Source organism: Pelobates fuscus, chromosome 5, assembly GCF_036172605.1.
Source record: "Pelobates fuscus isolate aPelFus1 chromosome 5, aPelFus1.pri, whole genome shotgun sequence".
NCBI classification, from domain to species: domain Eukaryota; kingdom Metazoa; phylum Chordata; class Amphibia; order Anura; family Pelobatidae; genus Pelobates; species Pelobates fuscus.
The window spans coordinates 145,869,037-145,890,176 of NC_086321.1; the positions used below are offsets into that span (position 1 = coordinate 145,869,037).

Sequence of the window (21,140 nt, forward strand, 5' to 3'; positions counted from 1 at the left end):
CCGGGGAGGGCGGTATATGGTAGCAATTCTTAAAGGAGTGGGTTTAAATATGCGGACAGTGTGAACTTCAAAAGACGAAAAGGATAGGGCAGGGGGAGTTATGATTGGTTGAAAGGTACATTGAGGGGATAGAAGGATGCCTACGCCTCCTCCTTTACAGTTGAGTCTGGGAGTGAGAGAGAATTGTAGCCCACCCAAACATAAAGAGGCAGGAGTAGCGCTATCAGAGGGGGACAGCCAGGTCTCTAAGTGCAAGCAGTGTGAGTGAGTTTGAGATGAAAAAGTAGTGTATGGTTGTTGATTTTAAATTACTGCAGATGGAGCGGGCATTCCAGAGTGCACAATGAATTTTGGTAAGTGAGGGTAAAGGGTAGGGTATTGTGAGGAGGTTTGTGGGGTTTCTGGTTGTCTTAGTGTGTGTAGAGAAGGTGAAGGGCCCTGGATTGGGAGAGACATCACCAGCTGCTAGAAGTAGGAGGAGAGAAAGTGACAGGAGGTGTGAATGTGTTTTGTATGCATGGGGTCTAGGCTGAGATCGATTGAGAAGGGCATATGAGAAGGGCATATGTAAATGTGGATGGGGGGGGGGGGAATGAGTGAAGTGGGTGTAAGGAGAGATTTTTATACTGAGGGAGACTGAGGAAATAAAGAGGTGGAAAAACCAGATCATTGCTAAACTGTGAAAAATGAAAATTGGAGATAATTGGAATATCAAGAGCAGGTGAAGGTAGGGAAAACGTGTTTTATGGGTTAAAAAAGTGCAGGAGTGTACTAATAAGAGGCATGTTTTTGTAACCTAACTAAAATGTAGGTGTGACAGAATCTATAAATGTAATAATGAGGGGGGGGGGGTGGGAGGGGGAAATGTATCTAGGTTTAACAACAGGTATTTGCCAGAATGGCACAGAAGTTTAAAGGGACACTCCAGGCACCCAGAATACTTCTGCCCATTGGAGTGGTCAGGGTGCCAACTCCCATCACCCATAACCCTGCAAGTATAATTATTGCAGTTTTTATAAACTGCAATAATTACCTTGCAGGGTTAAGTCCTCCTCTAGTGGCTGTCTATCAATGGGGGAGGAGTCTGACCCAGCACCGAGGGACAGCGGTGCTGGATTCAGGTAAGTCACTGAAGGGGTTTTTAACCCCTTCAGCAACATGGGATAGTGGGTGGGAGGAAGAGGGGCACTGCAGAATGCTTTCTTGGCACTAGACAGTCCCTTTAAGAACAAAGGTACATGGCACAGCAGGAAAACTCAACAACTGGGTGTTTCATGCTTCTCTGTGCATATCACGGCTTAAGTGAACATGTTACAAAGTAAATGTAGAGAACAATCTGTCGAAAAGGGATTGCCAGAGATAAAACTGCTTTGTTTGTTCTATATACATTTTGACTCATCAGCTTCATTACCATTAAACCCATTTAAACCAACCCTTTCTTCAGCAGTATTAGAAATTCTGTGATAACAGAAGTAAAGCACCATGGTACTTCTGTTAATAAACAAGCTAATTTCTGTAGGCACAAATTAACATACAGCTAAATGAATCAGGATACATCCAAAAGTATCATTTACATCCATCTCAGAGGAAAGGCGAGGGTAAAAATTTTAACATGCATCACAAATGACGATACCAGATAGGAATAAATAAATAAATATGAATTTACTGTTTAACTAATGCAGTAGCATACTTTGCAGGCAATTGAATGACAACAGAATTAGATGTGAAAAATCTAATATGCAGATCATTTTTTCTTCCACCTCACAGTCTCCTACAAATCAGCCTCTTGCCAGGACCATATCAAATATTCTTTTGACCTTTCTTGATCTGATTAAGGAGAAACTCACAGACTATATTGCCTCAGGCAACACATGCACATCCTGCCAGCACCAGATTGTATCCAGGGAAAGGAAATTTAAAAGATTTAACAAATTAACCCTCCATCTAAACAAGTACCTAACAAACACTGCAGTGTATTATTGATGCTCCGGCTACAAATTGGTAAATGGTTTTCATTACAATGAAAGTGCGTTTAATAGATCACTTAGTGCTCATTTTAATTCCCAGATTTTGATATTTAAAGTGCACTTCTAACCATCTTCCTCCCTACAACTTATGCACAAATTATAGAGCATACAATTTCATCTATGTATGTATTGAGTTTGTAGTGTTGCTAGCAAATGTATAGATTGGGAGAAAACCCCTATTTAAAAATAGCTGTTTCTTCCACTTCTCAGTCAAATGTCTGGCATAGACTCTATGCCGATTATTTCACGGACAAGCGAGAGCAGAAAAGGGGCAGTAGGTCCTTCTGCTCTCCCCTGCATAGCAACCATGCCACATGCGCTGTGGTTGCTCTGGAAACTCCCAAGCCGACTCTGCTAGCTTTGGCTAGGGAATGTAGGTACTAAAATCACTCTGTTCAGACTCAGACATGCTGGTAAAACAGGATTTAGAGAGTTTTAGAGCCCAACACTACTGGCCATGCTTTAAAAATTAATCAAGCCTGGAGGGTCCTTGGCATACTCACTAACGGTGAATTTCTACTCATCAGTGCTAAAATTTTCACTCTCCTTCGGCCAGTGGTATGTTTTAGCCCTGTAAAAATTATACGCGGTTATAGGAAATATGCCCTCACAAATAGTGCTTATACCAGAATAATACTTATTTGAATATGGGGGGGATAAAATATATATGCGCGTTATTCATAGCACTAGACAGAACCTTCACATAGTAAATGGGTTACTCCAACCCTTTTAAATATTTTTTTCCCCCTCAAATAACAGTGCCCAAAAGGGCATTACTATTAGGTCCTCCTCCATTAAAACCTGTAAAAAGGGGGGGCGGAGCCTAACTGCCGAGCCAGCCGGACGCTTCTTACTCGAGCTCCTGGGGAAAACTACCCAAACCAGTGTAAAACTACGAATTACATAAAAACAAAAGAAAACAAAGAAGATTGAACTGCTCACAACGCTCGTATGAACCCTCACACTTATTAAGCCACCGGAGTTTAACCGGCGTCTGGCGGTTCTGGACCGCGGGAAGATGGAGGCCTACTACACGAGGGAGAGGGGGAGGCGGACGATCCCTCTACCCTCGAGCTCCCATGTCCTCGTAGGGCCCATCAGAGCACAGCCCACTCCCCCCCCACCCCCCTTGGCGGTGAGGGAAATCCCGGCACCTACCAGCCAGCTGTGGGGTCTGGGGGCAAGCCTGCTCACCCACGAGAAGCGACAGATAGCCCCCGGCAAATGACGGTACAGACCTCCCCTGAGACAGGAAGACAGCTGCCTGACCTCGAGCTCAGACTAGACGAAATCTTCGGAAAATTTTGGCGCAAGCTAGAGGGCAGAATGCACCCATCTGCCTCTCAAATGCCCAGCAGCCATCCACACAAAAAGCTGCCTCGACATGGGAGAAGGAATCTAAAAATCACAACAGCAAACCGGGCCTTAACATGGCGGCGGGCCAAGCGACGTACCCAACCACTGCACAAGAAGCCAAACATCCACATGACACAACTTAAGAGCACGACCACACAAATGTACCTGACGGCTCCGGAATCCAGAGTAGCGCAATGCCCCACACCACTCCAGCTCCGGACACTGCAAGCAAGCCAGCCACCACTATTAACATACGGGCAGGGAAACCTTTACGGCCCGGCTACGCTACAGAGATGTGGGGTACCCCTGACAGGCATTGGATGAGCGAGCTACCCGGAACAGAGTACACAGCCCTGGCAGACACGCATTGCAGGGACCCACATGCAGCAGACGCCAGAGAGAGGTTCCATCGCACATACCACAGAAATGTATAATGTTTATGTCTATGACTAAGTTTAAGTTCACGATTTCTCACTCTGTGAAATAACCAACCATGTGCATCTTAGCCCCCTACCCCCCCAGTTTGGAATGACTAGCAACTACTCAGGGGCATAATGCCCTCATTTTAAGCAGATCACACCAGTGCTTCTCTTTAAAAATATAGTTGACCTAAAGTTAAAAAAAATATATGCATAGATTTAGCATGATCTACTTTACCAAAATAGTGCAGTATCTCTTGATGTTTTGTGTATCACTGTTATGACTTGTATTGTCTCTTTTCTCACAAAATGTCCTTCAAAACTTGTATGCCTATCTATGCACTACAAAAATAAAGAATTTAAAAAAAAAAAACACGTAAAAGGGTTTTACTTAGCTGGTCTGCCACAACCCGTCCTGACTTCAGCCCTGCACTCATGCGGTTCAATCACAGGCTTCTCATACAGAAGTCTGACAGAACCGTTTTGCAGGCTCAGAGCGCATGTGCACAATCTGAGCCGGCATATACACACAGGGAAGGAGGTAAAAGCTATAAGTGCGCTGATGATGGACGCAAACTATGCACAGCATTGACATTATACAGTTCAGAATATGCAACTAGCCTCCGGCACACAATTCGAAAATAACTGGTTGTGTAGTGCTTTAAGAACATCCAGACTCCTATTACCACTTCAACTTTTTGAAGTAATCCTTTAACTGTGTCAAATAAAGGCCTCAGTGAAAATCAAGAAAATCTACATTGCAAAATATGATTGATGATACATTTCTAGGATTTTGTTTTGCAGGGAAGAAACTCATGCATTCGTCTGGATCATGGATAATAAATTAACCCTAAAACAGGAGTGGTAACATTGCACCATATGACAGAGCCTTAAACAAGGCATGAAATACTGCACTTAAAATGATACTATAGTACCATGAATAAAAATCTCTATTCCTGGCACTATAGCTTCCTTTGCCTACCCCCTACCGCCGCAATGAATAAAAGGGTAAGAAACTAGGGATCGACCGATATTGATTTTTTAGAGCAGATACCGATAATCTGTGAACTTTCAGGCAGATAGACGACAACTTGCCGATATTCTGTGCATTTACCATTTTGAAAAAATAAACTATTTCTAAAGGTAAATGCACAAAATATACATGCCATATGCAGTGGATGCAGTGTGTTTAGACAGGGGAGCTGTGTGTATTTGTGTAGTGTGTATATAATGAATGCAGGGTGTGTGTGTAGTGTGTATAGTTAATGCAGTGACTGTGTAGTGTGTATGTAAAGTGAATGTAGTGTGTGGTGTGTAAAGTGAATGCAGTGTGTGTGCAGGGTGCGTAAAGTAAGTGAGTGGTGTAGTGTGTGTGTATAGCGAATGCAGTGTGTGTGGTGTGCATATAGTGAATGCAGTGTGTTTGTATAGAGTGTATATAATGAATGCAGTGTGTGTTTGAATAGTGTGTGTATATAATGCAGCGTGTGTAGTGTGTTGTGCATTATATATATACACACACACACACACACTACACATTATATACAGAGTGTGTAGTGTGTATATAATGCAGAGTGTGTGTGTGTTCCTGAAGGGATATGATTTGCATAAAATTGGGGGTGGGGGCATTTTTTATTTTAATGTTTATATGATTTTAATTTTTTGGCCCCCCTCTCTGCTTGTTACCTGGCCAGGGAGGGGGTGCTATGACAGGACAGTCCCTGGTGGTCAGGTGGCATGGACTGTGCAGTGGGGGCCGGCAGCCAGTGCTTACTTACCTCCTCAGCAGCTCCCTGTGTAAATCTCGCGGTCTGCGTGCCGCGCGGAGCGTTGCCATGGTAACCAGTCGTAACGCTCTGCCGGCCGCGGGACTTGCGAGATTTGCACTGGGGAGCTGAAGGAGCTGCTGGGAAGGTAAGTAAGCGCTTGCTGCCGCCCAATATCGGTATATATATATTGCCAGATACCGATATTGCCGAAAATACCGAATATCGGCCGATCCCTATAAGAAACCCTTATTTACTTACCTGATCCCAGTGCTGATGTCCCTCGGTGCTGGGTCAGAGCTCCGCCTTCCCCGTTGTAACTCTATGAGCGGTGCTAATGCCCATGCACAGCGTGTGCCACGCACATTAGCCTGACCATAGGAAAGCATTGAATCGAAGAGCTGACACTGGAACAATGTACTCTGGAAGTGCAATGTTTAACATTGCAACACTAAGTGCAAGAGGGACACTAAACCCAGACCACTTTAATGTGCTGAAGTGATCTGGGTGCCAATAATGTCCCTTTCATCATAACCCGTGTTTAAAAGGACCACATACACAAAGTTTGCTGGAGCCTGGATTTTGTCATATTCAACACTTTTATAATTGAGGGCAGATACACCTCCTTGATTATGTGACATTAGTAAAATAAACATGAAAAATTATCAGATACAATATTGACTACACTGGTGCAAAATGGATCTTCCAAACCTGCCTTTTGTGTGGAATGGCTTGTGATCACCAGTGATGATATCACAGCAGGTAAAGCTTCTGGGCAATGGCAAGATCAGGAAGGCGCTGAACTAAAGAAGAGAGTTTATTTTATTTTTAAACTCTCAAGGGGAGGTTGTAAATCTTATCTTTAACATTAAATATATTTAGTTATTTTGTTATAAACAAAAACAACATTGCTTTATTCCCAATATGTACAAAGACAGTCAATGGCTTTTTTGGATTTTGCACAAATACATTTTGGATTATTTTAGGCCTACATAGTTGGGAGTTTGTAGTACCATTGAGCAACTAAATGTATACAAAGTCATGCTAGTTATTGTCGGCCATGCGGTGTGAGCGGGCAGTTTTAAAATGCCTGTCAGAATTGCTTACATGTGCAACTTAACTCTTCAGGCTCTAAATCACACAGAAACCACAAAAGTTACATTGAATGTAACCACTGAACAACAGATGGATCTCTGAACAGTAAACAAATTCAAGGATATTTCTAGCAACTCAAGACAGTTATTTTGCTTTGGTACAATGGGAAACTAACAAAAACTTCTACTGTACTACACATTATCAAATGGTCCTTGTGTGAAAAGGAACAGAAAGAAGTGTTCTAAAATAGACCTATCACCTGTAGGACAACAGATTCTTCAAATACAATACATGAAGCTAAAATTATTCAATATAAAAATAAAAAATGAATATATTAAAATGAATAAATAAATGCAAAACCTATCTTACAGTTGTGCTCAAAAGTTTGCACACCCTGACAGAAATTGTGACATTGATTTTGAAAATATGACGGATCATGCAAAAAACATGTATTTTCTTGAAGGATATGGATCATATATGAAGCCATTTATTATCACATAGTTGTTTGGCTCCCTTTTAAATAACAGAAATCACCCAAACGGCCCTGATCAAAAAGTTTACTTGAATGTTAACGGCCTTGTTACAGACACACAAGGTGACACACACAGGTTAAAATGACAATTAAAAGTTAATTTCCCACACCTGTGGCTTTTTAAATTGCAATTAGGGTCTGTATATAAATAGTCAATGAGTCTGTTAGCTCATCTGGATGAACTGAGCAGATTAGATACTGTGCCATGGGGAGCAGAAAATAACTGTCAAAAAAACAGCATAACAAGATAACGGAAAGTTATAACGATAAAAAAAAATTAAAAAAAATTAAACAATATATCCACTGTTCAGTCACTTAAGTGGAAAATTCAGGGATCTCTTGATACCAAGCCAAGGTCAGGTAGACCAAGAAAGATTTCAGCCACAACGGCAAGTGAATTGTTCGCGATACAAAGAAAAACCCACAGGTAACCTCAGGAGAAATACAGGCTGCTTTAGAAAAAGACAGACAGTGTGGTTGTTTCAAGGAGTACAATACGACGATACTTGAACAAAAATGAGCTGCCTGGTCAAGTTGCCAGAAAGAAGCCTTTACTGCGCCAATGCCACAAAAAAAGAGCCTGCTAACAACATGCCTGACAACACCTTGACACGCCTCACAGCTTCTGGCACAATGTAATGTGGAGTGACTAGATCTAAATAGAGCTTTATGGTCACAACCATAAGAGATATGTCAACAAAGTCTCTAGTGAAAAGAATACCATGCCCACTGTGAAGCATGGTGGTGACTCACTGATGCATTTTGCCAAGACGAATAGGCAGCTATACAATCTGCAAGAATTAGGGGCCTCATAGACACCTATTACAAAAGACTGCACGCTGTCATTGATGCTTAAAGGGGCAATACACAGTATTAAGAACTAAGGGTATGCAGACTTTTGAACAGGGGTCATTTAATTTTATTCTTTGTTGCCATGTTTTGTTTTAGGATTGTGCCATTCTGTTATAACCTACAGTTGAATATTAATCCCATAAAAAAAAAAAATGAAATGTGTTTTGCCTGCTCACTCAGGTTTTCTACATTCTACAAGGGTATGCAAACTTTTGAGCACAACTGTATGTGTTATAGCCTCAATTATTTCATTATGTTGTACTTTCTGTTAAAGGACCACTATAGGCACCCAGACCACTTCAGCTTAATGAGGTGGTCTGGGTGCCTGGTCCAGCTAGGGTTAACCTTTTTTTTTTTAATATAAAACATAGCAGTTTCAGAGAAACTGCTATGTTTATATTAGTGTTAAGCCAGCCTCTAGTGGCTGTCTCATTGACAGCCGCTAGAGGGCTTGCGTGCTTCTCACTGTGAAAATCACAGTGAGAAGACGCAAGCGTCCATAGGAAAGCATTGTAAATGCTTTCCTATGAGACCGGCTGAATGCACGCGCAGCTCCTGCCGCGTATGCGCATTCAGCCGAGGAGGCGGAGAGCAGGAGGAGAGCTCCCCGCCCGGCGCTGGAAAAAGAGGTAAGTTTAACCCCTTCCACTCCATCCAGCCCGGCGGGAGGGGGTCCCTGAAGGTGGGGGCACCCTCAGGGCACTATAGTGCCAGGAAAACGAGTGTTTTCCTGGCACTATAGTGGTCCTTTAAACTCTCTCTGGACCATTTGATATATTTACGTTCTCTGTTTTCAGAGTAATCCCTTAAGACAGATATAGCCAGACTCAAAACTGGGTTTCCATAATAAAAGACCAAAACTTTGCAATCAACTTGCAAATTAGGCTAAATGTTCCCTCATAAATTGAATGACCTTAACATTTACAATTTCTTTAAAGGGACACGCCAGTGCCAGGAAAACAAACCGTTTTCCTGGCACTGCAGGTACCCTCTCCCTCCCACCACCCATCCCATGTTGCTGAAGGGGTGAAAACACCTTCAGTGACTTACCCGAGACCCCCGCCATTGTCCCTCGGCGGTGGTTTAGGGTCCGTCCACGCTCCTCCTCCGCTGTATCCCGGCGGGGGAGACCGATCACGCATGTGCGGCCGCTGGCGGGGGAGACCTAATGCGCATGCGAGGCAGTGGCACGCGCGCGCATGCATTAGACCTTTTCCATAGGAAAGCATTGAAAATGCTTTCCTATGGGGAAATTGAGCGATGCTGGGGGTCCTCAGAGCGTGAGGACGTCCAGCGACGCTCTAGCACAGAAAACCTGTGCTAGAAACCAGGAAGTGCCCTCTAGTGGCTGTCTAGTAGACATCCACTAGAGGAGGAGTTCAGCCTGCAATGTAATTATTGCAGTTTATGAAAACTGCAATATTTACAGCTGCAGGTTTAAGGGTAGTGGGAGTTGGCAGCCAGACCACTCGAATGGGCAGAAGTGGTCTGGGTGCCTGGAGTGTCTCTTTAATGTTCCTTGGAATTCAATCTCAAAACGGATTGCTCTGCATCATCTTCCTTACATACCTAGTCTTATGTTTTCTGTTTACTAGAAGGAGGAGCATTTGTTCAGGGTCTACTATCAACTGGCTCCTTCTCCATTGGTCTGTCCCACATGTATGTAAGAGCAGGTATTTTGCTGAATTGTGTTCTACGTTACACTGTAAATCTGTCTTTTAACAAGTTAATTTTGCTGTAAAAATTTCAAAGAATTACATTTTTTTTATTTTTTTAATACAAAGCTAATCGTGGTATTGGCACTCAATTGTTAAATTTTTTTATTTTTTTTTAAAATGGTGCAGGTCAGGTCACCCTTTAATATATAACCTCTGAAATATACACAATAATAGATAAAGATAATACCAGGCCTTCAAAGGGACAGTCGGGGTCCCAAGCACGCAGCCCAGATATTGCTTCTCTGTAAAGGCAGAGTTTGCATGAAAATGCCTGAAGTTAATGATCATCCTCACCAGAACTACATTACGCTGTTGTTGTTCTGGTGGTGACTATAGTGTCCCTTTAAAATAGCTACTTTTTAAGTAGTATTTTGCCACATTACTACTTTTTCCACCACCCAAGATTTCTTTTGAAAGGTGAAGGTAAAGAAATTTTTTTGAGTTACCATCTGTTGACTCAAAGTAAGTACAGATATTGAAAAATGCTTATTTTCAGATACCTGATTAGCTGCCTGGCTCCTGTGATTTGCCATGGCCAAAACGTTTTCTTTATAATGAATAAGGCATTGTGATCAAATTATGCTTTCAGTGGTTTTTAGAATCACAGCACAAGTAACCTGTTCAATGTTACAGGCTCTAACCTAGAGGTGCATGGGTTTGCTTATTTACTTAGATATTTGCATGCAAATGGTTTAAGAAGTGATACATTGGACAGACATAGTAGCACGCTCTCAGAATGGGGGGGGGGGGGGGGGGGGAGAGAATAAAAACCTAACTTTTTTGTAATCACAATGTTCTATAAAAAAATAAAATTAAAAAAAAAAAGATGTCCTTGGTAATTTTAGACTTATTTTTGGCCTTAAAAGCCTATAATATTACATCCTGTCTGCAATATTTTCTATTCCTTATAGTTTGTGGGTTTAAATGAATCAGTCATTAAAAATTAGTTTGTGCCCAAGCTCTCCCGAATGGGTTCCCCTTCAGAGTTAGCTCTTATTTTAAGCAATACGGTCTTTACAAGTGATAGTGATCACCACCGTTTAGTAACAAACATGAGTGCGTTAGTTCCCACACATTTGTTGCTTGATGTGCATGTTAATTTACAGGTAATCCCAATTGTGAATATTTACCTAAAAAATAAATACATTTAAAAAAACACAACAAAAAAAACTCAACAAGTACTGTATTTGAAAAATAATTATCTTATGCTTTTTATTAAAAAAAATTAAATTATATTAACAAGATACTTTAGTACTAGGAATACAAGTCTGTATTCCCAGCTCTATAGCTCCCACACTGATAGCCACTATAGACAGTCTTAAGTTAAGGGGACAGGCACACTGCACCCAGACCACTTCAATGAGAGGAAATGGTCTGGGTGCCTATAGTGTCCCTTTAAAGCTTTGAAATGCTTAGAGTGGCAAAATATTTAGCACAGTTGCACCCTAGGCAAATGGAAATCTGAAACCAGGACTGTAAAGAAAATTAAATATAGATTTAAGACAGAAATTGTAAGTTGAGCAAAACTACTGCAGTTTCAGGAATACAGCAAATCGGATCAATCTCAACAAATGAGAGCACCAGTAAACTTCAGCACAACACTTATTTTTAAATATAAATTTCTTAAAGAGCCAAGACTTGAGTATGTGCTCCTCTTTCCTAAAAGACTGTCATATAAACCAAACGGTCATTCATCATGATTAACACGTGATAGTATCACAATGATTTTAATATTAAAATAATTTTCAGTCCAGCTTACGGCTGGCAAGTAATGGAGAGAGAGTCATTCTTCTAATGAACGGGACTTTTTTGTGACCCCATTCTTCTTACATCATTATTCTTACACATGTTATTATTCATTCAGCACAAAGGCAACGTGAAAGTGTGAGTGTATGTATAACAGAATTTATAGGAAAAGAAAAACAAAAAACAGAACACAGTCTGTGTAATTAAAATCAGGTTTATGAATAAATGCATGCATGCATGCATGCATCCATGTTTAAGGAGCAGGGGAGAATACAAGGAGACAGTGTTTACAAAAGAAGTATGTGCGTGTGTATATCTAACAAACAGCCACAAGACTAGAGGGACTTCGAAATAGTTAGCCGACTTTTAGGCATCTAAATGACGCTGTATGACCTCATGCTATGCATGAAGACATGCAACGTCACCCAAAATCCCCATAGGAAGGAAATATACATGCTTTCCAACATGGGAAATACTAATGTGAGCATGGCCATTGCCCCGCATGCGCATTAGGTCTGCATGAGGCGGAGCTCAAGCCAGCGCCGAGGGACATTGGCACTGGACTCAGGTAAGTGAGAGAAGAGGTGCGCACATTCAAACAGTCCACAGGAAAGCATTTCTCAATGCTTTCCTATGGACGTTGTGCACGTTGGATGCGAATGTCTTCCTGACAGCCACTAGGTTGGATTAACCCCTAATGTAAACATAGCATAGAAGGGTTAAAACCTGAGGGACCTGGCACCCAGACCACTTCATTGAGATGAAGTGGTCTGGGGACTATAGTGTCCCTTTAATGCACTCCACCCTTCCTGAATCTGAAAACTTAAGCTTTTTTGTTGCCTGAAGTATCCCTTTAAAGGGAAACTCCAGTGCCAGGAAAACAATCCGTTTTCCTGGCACTGCAGGTCTCCTCTCCCTCCCACCTCCCATCCCCGGTTGCTGAAGGGGTGAAAACCCCTTCAGTTACTTACCAGAGGCAGCGACGATGTCCCACTTTGCTGCTTCTTCCTCCGCGCCGCTCCTCCCTCTGATTGCGTCGGCCGGTGGGAGAGACTGATCCCGCCCACCGGCTGGTGAGACCTAATGCACATGCGCGGCAATGCCGCGCATGCGCGCTCCCCATAGGAAAGGATTGAAAATGCATTTCAATGCTTTCCTATGGGGAAATGAGCGACGCTGGAGGTCCTCACACAGCGTGAGGACGTCCAGCGACGCTCTAGCACAGGTTTCCTGTGCTAGAAACCAAGAAGTGCCCTCTAGTGGCTGTCTAGTAGACAGCCACTAGGAGGTGGTGTTAACCCTGCAAGGTAATTATTGCAGTTTACAAAAAACTGCAATAATTACACTTGCAGGGTTAAGAGTAGTGGGAGTTGGCACCCAGACCACTCCAATGGGCAGAAGTGGTCTGGGTGCCTGGAGTGTCCCTTTAATTACAGAGAAGAAGAAAAAGGCTCTGCTGGAGGAGTGATCAACACGACAGAACTGGTTTAAGAATGGCAGGGGTTCCAAATGCAATGAGGTAGCTTGGGTTTATCATGGACCAAGGCTATGCTTGGTTATTGTATTTATTAAAGCTACAAATTGTCAAGTGATACTTTGGCCTAAAATGTGTAATTCTCTTGACAATTCCTGGTCTAGTGAATAGACCCTAAGGGTACAGAGTGGATATTGGTTATCATTTATATAGCACCACATATCCTGCAGTGCTTTACAATGGGGATATACAAAGCAAATACATGATAAATTGATGTAAACATAAAACAAGAGGTGAAAAGGCCCTAATCAAACGAGTGTACTATGAAGGGTAAATATGCTCACTAGAAAAGAGACAATATATTATTATGAAAGAAAAAAACAGAGGAGTGCCAAAAATCATGATTGACAAATTCATTAAAGGGTATTGGTCTTGGTATACACAACTTAAGTGTTTTTTTTTTTAGATATCTATGCATAATGCTAGTACAATTGCTAGCAAATGTATAGATTGGGAGAAAAATCTATTTAAAAAGAGGTCATGTCAAAGACTCCTGTGCCAAAGACCTGATTGACGGGGAGAGCAGGAGAGACTACCCACATGTGATGCTCCAGCTCTCCACACAAAGCAACCACGGCAGACTTGCTGTTGCTATGGTAATTCCCTAGCAGAAGTTTCTAGCGCTAGCTAGGGAGTATAACAACAGGGTAACTGGCATATCTATACAGAGTCTGTTTCATAGAGGAAGTTTGCCCTGGTTAGGGAAGTTTGTCCAAGCAGGGTAAATGAAAGAGCACCCAAGCGGTGGGTATTACAGAAGCCCAACACCCACAAAGCAAAGGAGACCTTATATCTAAGCATTTTACATTGAACACATCATATAAGTCTCTGATAAGTGATGAACTAATTGGATTTGGGGAGGAATTCAGGTTAAAGGTTCACTTAAAAATCTGGACAGGGAGTACCAGGAGCAAGAACACATCATACACACAAGATACAGTCATAAGTACAAACTAACAAACCAGATGCTACATAATTTCTAATCATACATCAAGAAACATTTTAGATTTTATTCCGTTATGACAGCATAATTTAACCCCAAACAATACTACATAAAATCATCCCCATGCATTACTCAGACAGCACACAACTGATCACATAAAACATGTATCATCAGAATGCAAAAAGCAGGCTCATAGCTGGGTAAGTCCATATATCATCCATAGTAACATTTTTTATATACATTACATATTTTGGTTTGGTACTGAAAACTGTACAAATAAATATAAATACAAATAACCCCACCTATTTGTGTGTTTCGTTTGGCATTTCAGTAATTCCTCCCTCCACCCAAGATTACAAAACTTTCAATGCCACACAAAAATACAAATGATGCATTGCTCCCACCCTGACCAAAGGCACAATAGCTCCAAATTCTACAGCTTGTATACCTTTCACGATATGTTGAAAAGTGCCTTGACCCCATTTGCCTTGCCCCTGGGCTCACCAAGATTGAAGGGTGTTTCCAAATTCTCTCTCATTACCAGTTCACTAAATTATGCTCTACCACCTTCCGCTTGTATCTCTTTTCATACTATAAGTGTAAACAGTGCATTGCTTGTTTGGCCCCCCACCACCTTTTTTTTATATTTATTTTTTTTTAAACTGAAGGTAAGAACATAATGACTGCTTTGACACTTCTGTTCTTAAAGAGGGACACTTGAAGACAGGAACCTCCATGAACACAAAATCTAGATGTTGAAAGTTAAAGGATCACTATAGTGTCAGGAAAATAAACTCGTTTTCCTGACACTATATAAATTCTTAGGGTCCCACCACCCTCAGGGCCCCCTTCCCGTTGGGCTGAATAGGTTAAAACCCCTTCAGCCACTTACCTATATCCAGCGTCAGGCTCCCTTGGCGCTGGTGACCTCTCCTCCCCCTCCGACGTAAGCTCCCGAGTGGAGCCGAATACGCAGCCAGAGCCGCGCATGCGGATTAAAAAAACAAAACAAAAAAAACCACGCCGATTTTCGCACTCAGCATCGCAGAAGCACCTCTAGAGGCTGGATTAACCCTGCAATGTAAACATAGCAGTTTCTTTGAAACTGCTAGGTTTACAGCTGCAGGGTTAAAACCTGGGGGACCTGGCACCCAGACCACTTCATTGAGACATTTTTCGTATTCAATAGTCATATTAAATGTTTAGGGGGCTTCAGGCCCTATTGCCTTCCTCAACTTTAAGAGTCAGGTCTCAAATTTGAAATAAGTGCATGCCTCAAGGCAACTATGTTTGGGTTTCAGTTTAGAAAACCACTTCTACACTGCGTGATGGTGATGTTGAAGTGGCTGGAGAGAAGAAAAAAATAAAAATAAAAAAAAATTGGGAAGTGCAAGACACAAATACTTGCGCATCAGTTGATTGTTGTAGTTGTGTAAAATAAGACATTTCTGAAACCGAATTTCAGAAATTGTATTAAAGGCACCAACTATAAAAAAGACTGAAGATATTTCCTCTAATATAGTGCAGAAACATCTTAAACATGTAAAAATAAATAAATAGAAAACCTTTCGCAAAAAGTGGAATTCACTCACTTGTACCAGAGCCGCAAACTCCCAGCACTGGGCTATCAGTCGTAGATGGAGAGGGGAGAACTCCAGGTATGCCTAGTGTGTTCTCCGCGGTACGCAGATGATTTTTTTTTTTTTTAAGCGAATCCAATAGTGTAATACAGTAAAATATTTTTACTAATCCACGAGTTTTAAAACGCTTAGTTGTAAAATTGTGAGCTCTTTCATAAGAAAAAACAAAACAAAAAAAAAAACCTCATGTGGGCTTCCTCAGACACCATATTGCTCTATTGTTTTCCATTATAAAGTCCTTAAGCTTCCCTTTCCCTGCTCCTCATTGGATACATGTCTCCATACTCAGTTATTATTAGGTGAATGGTCTGTGTACCAATTTACACATTGCATATATCCACACATACATCTTAAGAACAAATCATTTACAATTTAAATGTTCCCTCATGTAATTAAGAACACTGTGAAAGAATAGTCAATAATTAGTCCCAAAATGTAATTTAGCTTTTAAAACAGGTCACAAAAATAAAAGAAAACCCATACGCAAATCTAAATATACATATAGTATTTCATTTTTTTTTTTTTTTTTAAATACAAAACTAGAGGTACCAAATAGCAGTTCAAGTACACTTAATTGAAATATATGGATCCCATCAGACAAAATAATGCCCTATAAGTTATTGCAAATCGCTAAAACCATAGCAAATATTAAAGAACTTAATGAGAGTGTTAGAATACTTGTGTGCACACATGAATTTGCAGTAGAATATCCTATATTCCAAAGTTATGTCTAAAGAAAAGAAAGAAAAATAATAAAAAAAAAAAAAAAACAACAGTGCAGGGAGTATTTGAAAAACTTTTGCTGCCCTATAGCATGTTTTATAGCTCATCTCTTGGCTCAGATCGTCCTCCAGAGCCCATAGCATCAACTAGGAAGCTACCTCTCAGCCAAGTTTCATTCAAGTGAAAAAGTTTGCTCTAGTGTATGTAGCAACACATCACTAAGCAGGTATGACTTGGAGCAGAAAATGAGAGTACAGCATTCCAAATTAATAGCAGCATTGTGTATCCAAGATTTACAATCGATACACTAATAGAATAGTATCAAAAAAATGTTGTGCAAAATGCTGCCTGCCTCCTCCATATTCCATCTATAAACACATACTGTACTTTCTAAGCATGCCATTCAAGAATAATGTCAACAGTCCACAAATTCATAGACCTCACAATGGAACCAGCATTTAATGACTTCAGATTTCATGTAATAGCTACATAATGCTATTTGCATTTTCTTTTATGGTGAGCCAGATAATGTTACCATCACTCAATTGACTCTCTACAAGGAGCCATGAAACACTAAAATTATTTTAAAAGTTAGCATTTAAGTGTGGAAACACCTAAGAAAGTGCTAAGTGCTATAGAGGACTCAGTTATAAATATACACACACTTCTTTACCCTGGAAAACCAGAATTGAAACAGCAGGCTTTTCAAAATAGAAGGCCAAACTATTTTGCAATACAGTTATAGTCTTGGGCACTTCCTGTGAAGCAGGCAAAAAGTAAACAAAATAATTAATTTCAGCTAAAACCATATATGTAAAACCAGTCGTCCATAGGTGGTCAGGTCACTATCGGTTAAGTGATTCTAAATATGTATTAAGCAATTTTTAGACTAAATTATAATTTTGTTCTCTAGTGTCACATTTCTGTGAAGAAAATCACCCTGATAAGAACAGTATTAAATGTGCTTGTGCCAAACAATACAAATTCATGGTTTTTGGGCTTCAGAAGTGACCAGTGCATAGGCCGTCTTGGGGACTTATCAGCACAGTTCTCAATAAGCTTGGTGCACAGGCACACCAGGCTAACCAACCCTTTTCATGCCAGATCCAATGTCATCACTGACCCACACTGTATCACTGATATAAGCCTACTGCCTTGCAGGCTTCCTGACAGATTTTCAGTGTTAGGAGGTATGCTTATGGGAGCAGAGCAGGTCAAAGTACCATCACTGCAACACAATTAGCTTTAGAGCTCTGTCAATGGCACAAAGCTCTAAATTGCAATGTGAAAGAGAAACCATCACATGGGACTTTTTTTTTTTCTTTTTAAATAAATTAAAGTCACTAGTGTATGGGTTTAATCTTCTATATAAAAGTTATATTACAGCTTATGTACATAGCATCTTGGGATACGATGTAAATCTATGATATCCCAAGATGCTGTGTACACAGCGCATAAACAGGAAGAAGAACCCCAAGTACATATAGAATAAGGAGCTGTGGAATTTGTGAAGACTACAAAAAAAAAAAGAAAAAAAAAAAAAAGTGTTAATAATCCCAGCTATATGTTGATTTCACTAGCCAGTAGTGTGGTGATGGTAAACTATGTTGTACATTTACCCCTGTAAATTACTCAATATTCACAGTGCCTCTTCAAAAAGAAGTATCTAACAGTTTGCTAGAAATTTCTCAACTCCATATATTTACATGACAGGAGTTAATCTTAATGCATATTAGAAGCACATCTCTTATTATTATTGGTTATTATTTATACAACGCCAGCTTATTCTGCAGCGCTTTACAATAAGAGGGGGATTTACCAAATGAGACAATAACAAAATGTAACAACAACAATAGGTAGTTGAGGACCCTGCTCAAACGAACTTCTAGTCTAGAGGAGGTGAGGTATAAAAACCACAATAAGAAGGGTATTGAGGGTGACAGCAAATAGAAATGGTGGGAAAGTAGCAGAACTGGAGTAGAGAGTGGAGTGGGCCCTGTAGGAGAGAGCAAGAGGAAGGTTTGAGAGATAGAAGTTACTCTTGGAGGCAATAAGCACTCCTGAAAAGACGGGTTTTGAGGGACTTTTAAAAGGATTGAAGACTAGAGGAGAGTCTGACAGGGGTAGGCAGGCTTTTCCAAAGGAAAGGAGCAGCCATGAGACAAGCCTTTAGAGATCCTAGCATCTAGTATACCAATGATGCCACAATTATTTATATTGCATCAATTTAGGAGACAGAGCTGTACAGCGATAAAAGAAAACATTAGCATTTGTGGCAGAGCATGGGGTGATAGGGACCCTGCTCAAACGAACAAGTGTGGAGGTTTCCTTGTGTGAAGATTATGGATGGCAAGGCTACATATGTCCCATCTCAAGTGCACACTGCTAGTCACAGAGTTGTGTATTTCTCATTATAATCCACACAGTAGAAACACAAGACAGATTAAATAGGTGAAGTACCAAGTTATGCTCTGCAAGCAATTATTGTCCACAGAGCTTTTCTATAGACAAACACAGGAAGAGCAGACAGTATAACAAACAGATAAAGTGCCCTGGCGCTTATCCATGCCAATAATACCCTTTAAACAATACTGGACAAACAACTATTGTAAGCAAGAGTAACAATAACATGGCCCCAGGCAATACAGTACAAGCCAAGCTATAGTAAGTGACCCAAAGAACTATTAAACCAACACCACTTTGCTTTCTGCCACCCAGAGACACCCAACATAAAGAAAGAACAGTAATGATAATCTAGGACAGCCTGCTGGTGATTACACAAAGCAAAAAAGTACCAGCATCTTTTTAAACAGCTATATGTCCAAATCAACACATCCATCCAGGCTAATAATGGAAAACACATTCAGAAAAACATTGAACCAACAAGGGGAGAGGGGAGGGGGTGGGAGACAAGCTGTGCCAAGCAGAAAATCTGGCATACAAACCAGGCACAATAAAAATAAATGGCATATAAATGTATGCCTTTACAAGAGGCTCTCATGTCTTCCTCCCTGTAACACAGGCCTTTAAACACCCTGAAGGAACAAAAGGTGCTTATTAAAAAATAAAATGCAGTCATTTTCTTAACGGAGTATGGCCTAATTAAGGTGTTAATGATCCATGCATGAAACCAACAGAAATCACACAAAATAAAAGGAAATTAAAAGAGCCTGGCGTTGCATGATACATTGTAGCAAGCACATCAGTTTGCCCCCATCCCAGCTACACTGTATAAAAACTACAGAGAAAGGCAGAGATAGATCCTAAATGCAGGCCCATGGCCTTTAAAGCTGTGGGGCTAACCTAGTGATACCATGCAATGCCAAGCCCCACATCTACCACCACCATCCCCCTTTCACAGAGGGAACCCACCCAATCCCCAAAGCTCTGTGTATATATAGCTATACAGATAGATTTATAAAGGTACTTACGTGAAAACAAAAAACAAAGTGGTTGATCCTACTAATAAAGCAGCTGCAGTGGAGACAGGGATGTATTTTGTTGGTTTAAACCTTTTTCCAGTGCTGCTGGGCATTCTGTAGGTTACACATCACTAATCAGATCCCAAGAGAGAGGCACCAGGGGGGAGAGAGGGGCACTAGACCGCACGATCCACATAGGAGGGAGAGAGTGAGTGAGTGAGTAAGTGAATGGGGAGGGGGGGAGAAAAAGACAGACAGAGAGAGAGAGGGAGAACAGCTGACCTGCTAACACAGGAAATCCCACCCCATCCAGCCCAGCCCTCTCTGCCTGGCTCGCTGGATGTTAAGGTGGTCCTGTGTGATTGCTTGCTCAGTACTGTGCTGCTAAATGGAGCACGGAGCTCTGAGTTCTGAAACCAATGGTAACGAGCGGCAGCATTCCAGACTTATATTTAGAATTCCATCCCTGTACACCCACATGCTGCATACATCATGAATGACACCACTAATTGCACTGGCAGGGAGGAGCAACATTATTTACATTAATTGACATCCTCACTGCCGGGATTACTAAAACATCGTTAGCCGTACAGTGAATCTCACAATGTGCGCTTTACATACATGTTTTGGGGGATGGGGGCAGCAGTAAATGGCATTACAAAATGCATATGGCGGCACCCATATTGGGTCACAGGATCACTGCGCATGCCAGCTATGACCCAGTTAGCTGTCAGAGGACGAGCAATAAAACTGTTATTAGTGTACATGTAATCTGCACATGAAGAGTGTACATTAATGTGTATAAATATAATGCTGCTTGAATTTCGTTCTAAATGGTTTACGTTACTCCATTAACTAGCCTCTGATAGGGGAACTGTTGTTTGTGGGATTTTGACACAAACAGCTAGTTAAAAGTTTTCCATCCTTAATGGTCCATCTTGTTGGGAAGATTTATTTCATTTACAGATACCCCTGAGCCTGAGGGGAGACATAACTTCCATCTTCTTGTAAGCTTTCTACCTCCTGGAGCTATTTCATTAGCCCCACATTCTCCACCATATGTAGTTTTTGTATTCCTAGATTCCCACTACCATTTCATCCTGTTTCTCAGGTTGTATCCTCTATATACTGTTTTGTGTTCCACCAGCCTCTCTACCTTATACACCCCCGCATCCCCCGGGGTCATATTTTTGTTCACATAAAGGTTAAGTATGGATTGTGCTATTTATTATTATTATTTTAAATTCTGGATTTTATTTTGCATGCCTGTAGTTCCTGGTAGAGCCGGAGTATACCATGTATTTAAGTTTATTCTCGCTTATGTGCAAGTGGCGTGAAGGTGCATGTGCCTGTATGGCACTTGGAAG

General features: G+C 41.1%; 1 protein-coding gene across 1 annotated transcript in view; it reads right to left on the bottom strand.

Moving 5' to 3' along the window:
- The window catches only part of ZDHHC8 (zinc finger DHHC-type palmitoyltransferase 8), a 101,705-nt gene extending 81,608 nt beyond the window's left edge, over positions 1–20,097 (bottom strand). The window contains exon 1 of the mRNA XM_063454417.1: positions 19,783–20,097. Coding sequence (XP_063310487.1) covers positions 19,783–19,886 — 104 coding nt within the window. The 5' untranslated portion in view covers positions 19,887–20,097. The remainder of the gene's footprint in view (positions 1–19,782) is intronic.
- Positions 20,098–21,140: the final 1,043 nt, after the last annotated feature.